General features: G+C 46.1%; 1 protein-coding gene across 1 annotated transcript; it reads right to left on the reverse strand.

The window, feature by feature from the left end:
• Positions 1-2,828: 2,828 nt before the first annotated feature.
• On the reverse strand, positions 2,829-5,453 carry LOC105805590. The gene is given in 5 exon segments (XM_012638523.1): positions 2,829-2,942; positions 2,944-3,262; positions 3,265-3,351; positions 3,354-3,523; positions 5,341-5,453. Coding segments are annotated over 5 exon segments (720 nt in total). The 3' UTR covers positions 2,829-2,911.
• Between the last annotated feature and the right edge of the window lie 4,009 nt (positions 5,454-9,462).

The following is a 9,462-nucleotide window of genomic DNA, read 5'->3' on the forward strand; positions in this document are numbered from 1 at the left end:
ATCACATAATTTTTCTCTTAATTTTTTAAATTATAAAACTGATTCATTTTTGTATACACACACACACACACAAAATTCTGATATTTTCGTCTCCACCTCTCTTACTCTTTACCACTAACAGTCTGGCATGTATATAAACAGACTGTGTTTTTATCCAAAAATATTTCTTTTAATAATATATTTATCTTGATGCACATTGAAAAATGTATATATAAATAGCCCATCAGACCTGTGATTCATGAATATTATTGCTTATGATGAAGCTAAATTTTTTTAAAAGTTGATTTTAAAAAAATGCATATTATGTGTGAGTAACAGTACAAGTAGTATGGAAACATATGAAAAGATATCTTGAAGGTAGTATGAGAATGTTAACTTTGGAGAAACTGCCATGGAAGTATAGATTCCAGATGTGACTGTCCCTCATTAGCTCTGTGTTCCTGAACAAGTCCCTTCCTTTCTTTAGGTCTCCATTTGAGTATAAGTTGTAAGAATCTGGAAATAGTCTTTCTGCTGGAACGGATGCCTCAACAAATGGGCGATCTTTCACTTGAGTCTTGTCTTCCGAATTTTGGTTAATCTAACCATAGTTGATCTAAGCTTGCTCTCTTTCCTTTTAAAAAAGATTGCTGAGTAAGAATTTTATGTTAAATCATGAGTTAAGCCAAGACATTGGCTTTAAAATGTTAAAATGAAAATTTTGTTTTAACAAAATATTACTCCTTAATAGCTCCACTGTAGGAATAGAAATGTTCAAATTAATTATAGTCTCCTGATTGGCCAAATTCCAGTATTGCTTTTGAGTAAGTCAAAAAATCTGAAGTTCTATAACCAAGTAATGCAATTTTGAAGCTAGTGGTTCACGAAGTAGCTCGTGCATCATACATTTGACTCATCCTCTTTTACTCATCTTTGTATCCCTAGTATTCAGCTCTGAGTATGGTATACTGTAGATGCTAAACAAATATTCAATGGTTAAATGATATTACATGTTTCATATTCCAATAACTAGTTTGAGAGAACTGTAAATTTAACTTCTACCTATGAGAGAAAGACTTTCTTTTGAATTTTAGAATATCACTACTGAAACATCTTTGATATCCAAAGGTATATATACAAAGATTCATACAAAGTAAGTTTAATATAAGTTATTGCAATGTGTCTTCCTTTGAGAACTGTTCAGAGTCATGAGTCATCCACCTTTTTGGTTTGTCTTCTATTTTTCACTTTTTCTTAGGCATGGACAGCAGACCACTGGTTACATATGTTTAAATATGGGTTTGTAAAAATATATGCATTTTTCTGTAAGAGATCAGAAAGAAGGTGTGCTAGTGACTTCACTTTCTTGATATTTGGAGGATCCCTAATTACCCAATTTGAAGTTTTCAGAAAAACTTCTGTAATTTCCAACAAGAGTAAAGATCTCAAGAATTCAAATTAAATAACCCATTGAAAACCACAAACTCAATTAGTAAAAAGACTACACTGAATTGCATAGAAAAAGAGTTTTACATAGGCAGGGAAATACCACCAAGTTAAGAGGTGTGTAACAATATGGTTAAATGTTTAAGAATGGAATAATTAAGACTTCTGAAAAAGTCATACTCTCTAGTCACCTACTCTTTGTTTTGCTAAAATCATCAGCTTGAACAGTTTTCCAGCTGGAATTTAGAAAGTAGGACTACCAACTGGATTTTCTTTTTTTTTGGTACAGTATTCAGGAAGCAGGAAGACTTTTCTTTTTTTATATGATAGAACATAAATATTGAAACAATGACATTAGAACATCTATACACTCGTTTCAGTTGAAATTCTATCTTTTTTATATAGCCTGTCTACTAACTCTTCTCAACTTTTTTTTATTCCTTCCTGTAGGTTTGCTAGAAGTCCCGTTTACCCCCATAAACACTTTCCTTTGAGAAATTTGGGCATCTTCCTTTTTTAAATCTTTAAAAACTAAAATGATTTATAGACGATCTCTATCCTGCTAGAATTGGGCAAGTAATATTGTATTTGCATGGGTCACTCTGATTATAGGACTTCACTGTTTCTTGAACTAAAAGTGCAAGATTTATTACTCTATTAATGCTCATAAAGTCACTCTTTTGATGAACCATAATTTCTCTTTATGAGGAGTCTGTATGCCAGTCACCCATGATAAAGGAGAAGAAAGTCCAGACTTCCAACATATTCATATTCCCTGGAATATTAATAAATTCTTGAAACCTCATGACTCCAGGGGATAATCACATAGGGTAAGGTAACAAAAGGTAAATTTCAGGAAGCCAGTATGCCCCCATGAGACTGCCCTCACATTGTTGGCTGTGTATAAAACCTAAGCTTTTCCATTTTAATTAAAAAATTTCAACATTAACCCTCCTGATGGAGAAGATAACCCACCAACTAGGCTTGTATTATCTTTGTGGATAGTCTTAGGGAATGAAATAGCAGGAGGTGTGAACTTTCTCCTGTTTATCTTAATGGTTCGCTAATGGCAAAGCATAATTACAGTTACTTAAGTGCCAAGTTTATTAAGGTTTTCTAAAACCTTCAGCCACAGCGCTTTCCTTGACTGACCCGGCTTTTATTTATCCAGTTGCTTTTCTATCATTTAAAAAACTGCCTCCAATAAAAACAAACAAGCAAAATGCAAAAAGCCCGCTCCTCTTATGTTTAATCTCTTCCAGCTATCTTAGTTGCAAAGTTAAGGCACTTGTGACTTCTAAAAAGTCGAAAAGATTATGTGTGTGGCATCATTAATTGAAATTTTAGCCTTCCCACGTTCAAAAAACAGGTCTATGCGGGAGTTTGGCAACAGCTCACAGCTTCAGGAAGTCAGTTTGCTTCTAAACCAGAAGACCGGGTGTCTCTTCTAAAGACCATCCCGTGATGCAGTATTTCGGATGGAAACTTAGCCATTGTACCTTTCCCCCAACGCGCCCCCATCTGCAGCCCGAAAGCCACCACCTCCCCATCAGTCTCTGGATCTCCTCGCTGCCTTTGTCCCTTCCAGACGTGGAGGCTTGGAGAGGAGGTTTGGTTTCCAAGGATTGGAGCGTTTGAAGGGCGGGGCCATCTCCAAGTCCATCTCCCCTTTTTGTCCTCTTCTCCTGGGACGGGAGGGTGGAGCCAGGTCCCCCCGCGGCGGGTTCGGGAGCTCTCTCTATCTCGGTCGCTCGAGGTGAGTCCGAAAGGGCAGCCGCCCGTTTAATTGTAGCGCAGGTTAATTTCTTGAGTTCACCGCAGTCGTTCCGCCAGCCGCTCCCCGGGCTTTGCCAAGTGGGTTTATGAGGTCTGAGGCGTGTTGGGGCGCGCTCACGTTCTCGCAAAAGGCTCCTCCCCGGGGCTCATTCCCCGACTGCGGGAAGCCCTGTGGTGCCCCAGGAGCCTTGGAAGCCCCAGGTTTCCGCTGACCTCGTCGCTCCTTCCTCCCTCCGCACCGCCTGGCTCCCTGCGCCCCTGCCCCCGGGCGAAGGACGGCCCCCATCTTAGCACTTCCGACCCAAGCCAACCCAGAAGGTACCTTCACGTCGATGAAGACTTTTATCGCAGCCTCCAAAACCCAGCAGTCATAGGAGCCTTCAACCTGAAAGACGATTGTTATTTTCCCGGTGCAGAGCTTGACAGAAAAAGTCAGCTTTTTATTAAAAGACAAAGAGGTAAATTATCAGCCGGGACACTGAAGGGACGGCGGAGACCTGGCGCGCTTCCTCCGGTTGCCACGAGGAATTTATGGGGGAGCGGCGGCCAGAGCTCGGACACCCCCGGGGTCCCCGTAGGGAGGAGCTCGGGGCACAAGGACTTCCCCAGGTCCCTCCGGGCCCTCGGAACGGGGGAGTCTTCGCAATTCCGCACAAAGCCAGGATCGCTTCGGTCCGGAGCAGCCTCACCGTCTTCCTCTCTCCTTTCTTCTTTCTCTTTGACTCCTGTTTCCCTTTCGCCTCTGCCTTTTCTCTTCCTGGTTCTCCGCTCCCTACTTTTTCTCATCCCTCTCCTCGCCTTCCCTCTCCCTCCGCCTCCTTTCTTCGCCGCCGCACGCGTAGAGTGTCATTTATTTATTTATTTATCACCCCCGCCATCAACACCCTTTTAGGGCTCCCGAGCTTTTCAATGTGAGTGGGAGGAGAAAAGGGCAGGAAGTGTTGACTGAAAGGGGGGCTGAAATCGTGCCTCAGGGTGAGAGATTTCTGCCCAGGAATATACGGTCAGGAAAATCTCGGAAAATGAGGCTTTAGATCTGTTTATGAAATCCCGCTAGCGGATGGGAACCAACTCCGCGCGCGTCTCCCCTTCTCCCCCTTTATTGTATGGATTTATGGGTCGATCTTCCCGGACCGTTGTTTAGGGGGAGGAAGGGGAAGGGTCGAGTATTAAAGAGGACAGTCTTGCCCGGGATCCTCAACACCGCGCCTTCACCGGATGCGCGCTCCTCAATGCAAAGGAATCCAGCAACATCCCCCAATTCAGACGCGGACAAAAGAAACTTTAATTAAGGTCTCTGCCCCGCGCGCTGCGCGTTTCTCTCTCCCGAGGCTGTTGATGTCCAACTCAAGGATCCGAGAAATAGAAATAGTACAACCAGCCCATGCCCTTGAACTTCAATTGCTCCTGACTCGCTGCATTGATTTTTTTGATACTTTAGACGCCCCCTCCCCAATCAAATTAAAGCCTTAGGACACTTTCGACCTGGTGGAGGGGGGAAGCCTACTTCTTTGCAAAATAGATAGTTCAGAACTATTTGGGGAAAATTACACTAAATAAAAATTCAAGGTGTGAAAGCTTCATCTTTGGCTCTCTTGTCTTCAACACCACGACACCTTATCATTAGGAGCGCTGATTGTTACTTTCCGAGCCTTCAGATGATCAGCCAGAAAGTGCAAACAACGCGGGGCTGGAGGGTGTAAAGTTATTTAAGTGGGCTTTTTTTTTTCTTTTGGTGCGCCGTCAAAACATTTCACAAGTTAGGAAAAGAAAGTGGTGGTTCCGAGGCTCGGAATGATGGGTTCTCTCCCTCCCCCAAGCCCCCCCGTTCCATATCAGAAAAGAAATAAAACGCACAATGAGCCTTTATTTCAGGGGGAGAAGACTTCAAAATACGTGCCAGTAATGGACAATTTGAGCTTTTCACTAGAGATACTCACACCGCAAGCTGGAAAGGGATTAAAAAGCCCCACGTGGTTGATCTGGGTTTAGACTTGCAACCTCCAGTTCCCCATGTATGTTCTTTGCAAAGATTGGCCTCTAGATGGATGCATGTGAGGGACCCTCTGGGGCCCGGGCTCGGCGCCTCGGGCAGGGCTGATGGTGGGAGCGCTATGAGCTGCCGGGCAGGGTCCTCACGGGGGGCTTCCTCTGTCGGCCAGGGCTGCCGGGCGCCACCGGGACGCGAGCGCGCACGCCTCGGCCCGGCGGCCGCGCTCCTCGCACCGCCTTCTCCGCAAGTCTTTATTCATCTCATCTCCCTCTTCCCCTTCTCCTCCTCCTTTGCCTCCTTCTCCTCCTCTTCCTCCTCCTCCTCCACCACCACCTCCTCCTCCTCCGCCGCCGCCACCTCCTCCTCTTGCATCTCACTGGCCTGGCTCCGTGTTGCTCTGAGTGACAAAGACAATGTCCCAGCCTTAACTTTGCAACCACCTTGCCTCCTTCTGGGGTTCGGCGGGGGGGAGGGGGGACAGCAGCCTCAGCCTCAGCATCTCCTCCAGCTTCTCCTTCTGCTGTTCTCCAGCTCTTGGATAATCCTTCCCTTTTTTTCCTCTAGCCCTTTCCTCCTTTCTTTCTTTCTTTTTTTTTTTTTCTTCCTCTCTCCTGCACGTTGTTGTTGTTATTAGAAAGGCTTCGCGCACCCCCTGGTGCTCCGGCGTTTTGTGTGGCAGGAGAAGATTGTCTTCCTTCTCTCTTTCTGTCTTGCTTTCTCTCTCCCTCTGGTTGCTCATTATTCAGAGAGAGACACAGAGGGAGGGAGAGAGAGAGAGAGCGCGCGAGGGAGAGGGAGGAGAGGAGAGAGAAGAGGAGAGAGAGTGAGAGGGAGAGGGAGGGAGGGAGAGGGAGAGAGACGGATATCTCAGGTCATCTGCAGCTGCAGCGAGTCTGAGGAGCTGAGGAAGGCAGGGAAGATGGCGATCCTCCATTGCTGAGACCCGGCAGAAGCACATGAGACTCCCAAACAACTTCCACAACAATAACCCGAGCAGGAAGAGGAGAAAGAGAAAGAGGATAAGGAGGCGGTGGGGCTGGAGAACCCGAAGCACCTCCCGGCGCCGGGACGCTTCTTCTGTAAGTTACTGCAATTAACAGCCACCTCGGGGTGGTCCGAGTGCTCCGGGGAGTCGAGCGCGGGGCGGTGGAGGCACAAACGCGCTCATTCATTCGGCCAAGGAGGGTTGGAGAAACCGGGAGGAGAGGAAGTCCCCTGCATGGACTGGCTGTTGGGAGAGGAGAAGAAGCAAGAGAGAAGAGGAGAAGGAGGAGGAGGAGGGGGAGGAGGGAGAGCAGGAGGGGGAGGAGGAAGAGGAGGAGGAGAAGCGAGGGAGGAAGAGGAGGAGGAGGAAGAGGAGGAGAAGGTGGTGGTGGTGGCAGTGGAGGTGGCTGTGCTTTTCCTGCTGGCTGCTCCTTCTGCTGGGGGGAGCGGAGCGCTGTGGCTTAATTGATTTCGTGTAGTTCTGTGAAGAGAAGAGAAAATGAAAGATGAGTGAGAAGAGAGCTGGAGGCTTAGGACGGATGCTCCGAGTGTGGGGACAGGAGTAGGGACAGAGAGGGGGGCGGAGGGCGGGAGGCAGGAGACCTAAGCCGAGAGCCAGAGGGAGCGAGCGAGGGTCAGCGGAGGGAGCGCTCCGAGCGAGCGGCCCCGACCTGAGCGGGTGACCTCTTTCTTTCTCTGTCCCTCTCCTTCCTTTCCCCCCTCTGTCTGCCTGTCCCCCGCCCGATGGCAAAGCCGTGCGGATTGGCACCCCCCTCTTCCTCAGGTATTTGGCTCTCTCTCTCCCTCTCTCTCTCCCTCTCTCTCCCCGAAGTTGGGATGCGGGGTCGGGATGTGTCGGGGGTGGCTGCTGCAGCGGCTGGTGCTGGTGCTGCTCGTGAGGACAGAGGCGAGGAGCGGGGGGCACCGGCCGGGTGGGGGGCGCAGGTTCAGGAGCAGCTGAGGAGCTGTCTCCAGGCTGGGGGTTCAGAAGCGTCTAGTGGAAGAGGACAACGGTTTCTGGAGAGGAGAAGCCATTACACACGCTTGGCTCTCCTCTGAGGGAGGGAGAAAGGAAGGCAGGGGCCTGGGGGGGCGTCTCACTCCTGGTGCAGTTCCCAGGGGTCTGCCCTCCTTCCAGGCACGAGGGGAAGCCGCAGCCGCCCCCCATTGGAGCAACCCCTCTTTCCCTTTCTTTATCTCCCTGTCCTCCATTTGCAAGCTGTCTGCTTTGGTTCCAGTCCAGACTCCAAAACACAAAGCTCCTTCTCACGTTCATTCTCCAGGCTGTTCACCATTCCTGAAGGAACTCTCATTTTCTTTTCATTGTAGCTTCTAACCTACAGAGAGGGAGGGAGGGAGGCTGCCTGGAGTTCCTTTTATATTCCTCCCCAACCAAAAAAAAAAAAAAAAAAGTTTCATTTTTAAGCACGCGTCTGGGATGGGGAAAGACCAACCAGTTGGGGCTCCTGGTGCTCCCGGGGGCTGTGTCTGAGTGTCTGTGTTGGCTGTTTGGTTTGCTTTGGTTTTGTTTCTGGAGGTTGCTTGCAGGTTTTTGGAGGAAGTGACTAGTTTGGTTGAGAGCTGGGAACTGAGTCAGGTAAGCCGTGTCATGTTGTAACTCCACCAGAAAATGGAGGAGAGCGGGTTTCCAGGAGACAAAGCTGAGATGAGAAGTGTTTATAAAATTATGGATGTCTCCATTTTGAAGCTCTGTTGGTGATGGCTGGAGGAGGAGGCTTGCTTGCTACTCCTTCTCCCTTTCCAAAGGGAAACCTTGTGGTGGTTCCTCACTGTCTATTCATTATGCAAGGAAATGAGGGCTTTTAAGGGTTCCTCAGATTTTTCTCCCACCAAAGGAGTACTTTCACAAGTTATTGAGGCGTTTGTTTCCATTTTAAAGTAAACTTTTGGAATTTTTTTTCTCCTTTTGAGTGGACTGAAGGGTTTTGACCTCTTTCAGGAAAGGCAATGCAAAACCTTAAACATTTCTCCTGAGGTCTTCACACAACTTTAAGCTGTTCCAGGTCTCCTGAAAGTCACCAGGAAATGTTATTTCCTCATTGTGAAGATGGTGGTGGCCCTAAGCTGAGATTTTTGAGTTCTGGGGCTTGGTTATCGTCATGTTTTGATGCATTGCAAGACTTTATTGTCTGGTTGGGTTGATTTCTGCAAACAATGATAATAATAGTAATAATAATCCTACAAGATCTCAGAGGAACTCTAAGACTGACTGACTAACACCAGTTTCTCCAGGCTCTACATTTCTCTTCAGGTTGTTCCATTTGTACGTTAGGCCTTCTTTTAGTTCCTTTGTTTCCCCCTTTCCTTCAGTTATTTTTTTTTCTGTGTTCTGAAGTACTGTAAGTCTTCAGAAATATCAGTAGGTCTTCTTAACACTGTCACTGTGGAAAAAAAATTTTTTAAATATTATCTCAATTGAGAGAACCTATGTCCAGGTACCTTTACCTTTTTAATTGGGAGGAATTTATTAATCTTGGAGGAAGACATTTTTGTGAGGATGATTTGAAAAAAAGGACCCAGTCCTACCCTAGTCCACACACATTGATTGGAGCTCTTCACAGATTCATTCTAGAGAATGTGCGTAACTGACCCAAGTAGAGCTAAACCCTGAAATGCCTCAGGAATTTATAAAAGTCAATCATGAAGATGTTGCTTTTCCATTAGGTAAGGTAGCCATCTTGAGGATGAGGGAAGATGCTGGAAGAATTTTAGGTGGACTATTGAAGATAGGTGAGGAGGGCTCCACGGTGGAATGAAAACTTGGAGGAGATTCAGAACCAATTAATATATTCTAAGGAGGCTAATTGGACCTTGCTTTCAACTAAGGAGAAATACAGAAAGGTACCAGCTTCAACAGAAATAAGGAACACATTGGTGAGCGACTTATACGAGCATTTTTTTTGCTTTGCTTTCTCATTATGTGTCAGATTTTTTTGTATAAAGTTCCTTATGTCTACAGTATTTTGTGCATATTGAAGTGGTTTTAGATTCCAGATGTAATTATATTCTGTTGAGTAGCTGGTAGCAGTGTCACTCAGTAAATGCACAACGCTGTATATGACAACATCACATTTTTCAAACCAAACTGTTGTGTCATTAATTGGGGGTTATTGTTCTTCAGAGGGGTGTGAAAGAGGGGAAATACACAGTTCTTTAGCTGATAATTGTCCATGATCAATGAAGTAAAACCCTGTTTGTACAGACAAAAATGTATGGTTTTCAGTCGATGTGTATGCTCATTTAAAAATACTTCTATTCAGATC

The sequence above is a fragment of the Propithecus coquereli genome, unplaced genomic scaffold (genome assembly GCF_000956105.1).
Source record: "Propithecus coquereli isolate 6110/MARCELLA unplaced genomic scaffold, Pcoq_1.0 Scaffold130, whole genome shotgun sequence".
NCBI classification, from domain to species: Eukaryota; Metazoa; Chordata; class Mammalia; order Primates; family Indriidae; genus Propithecus; species Propithecus coquereli.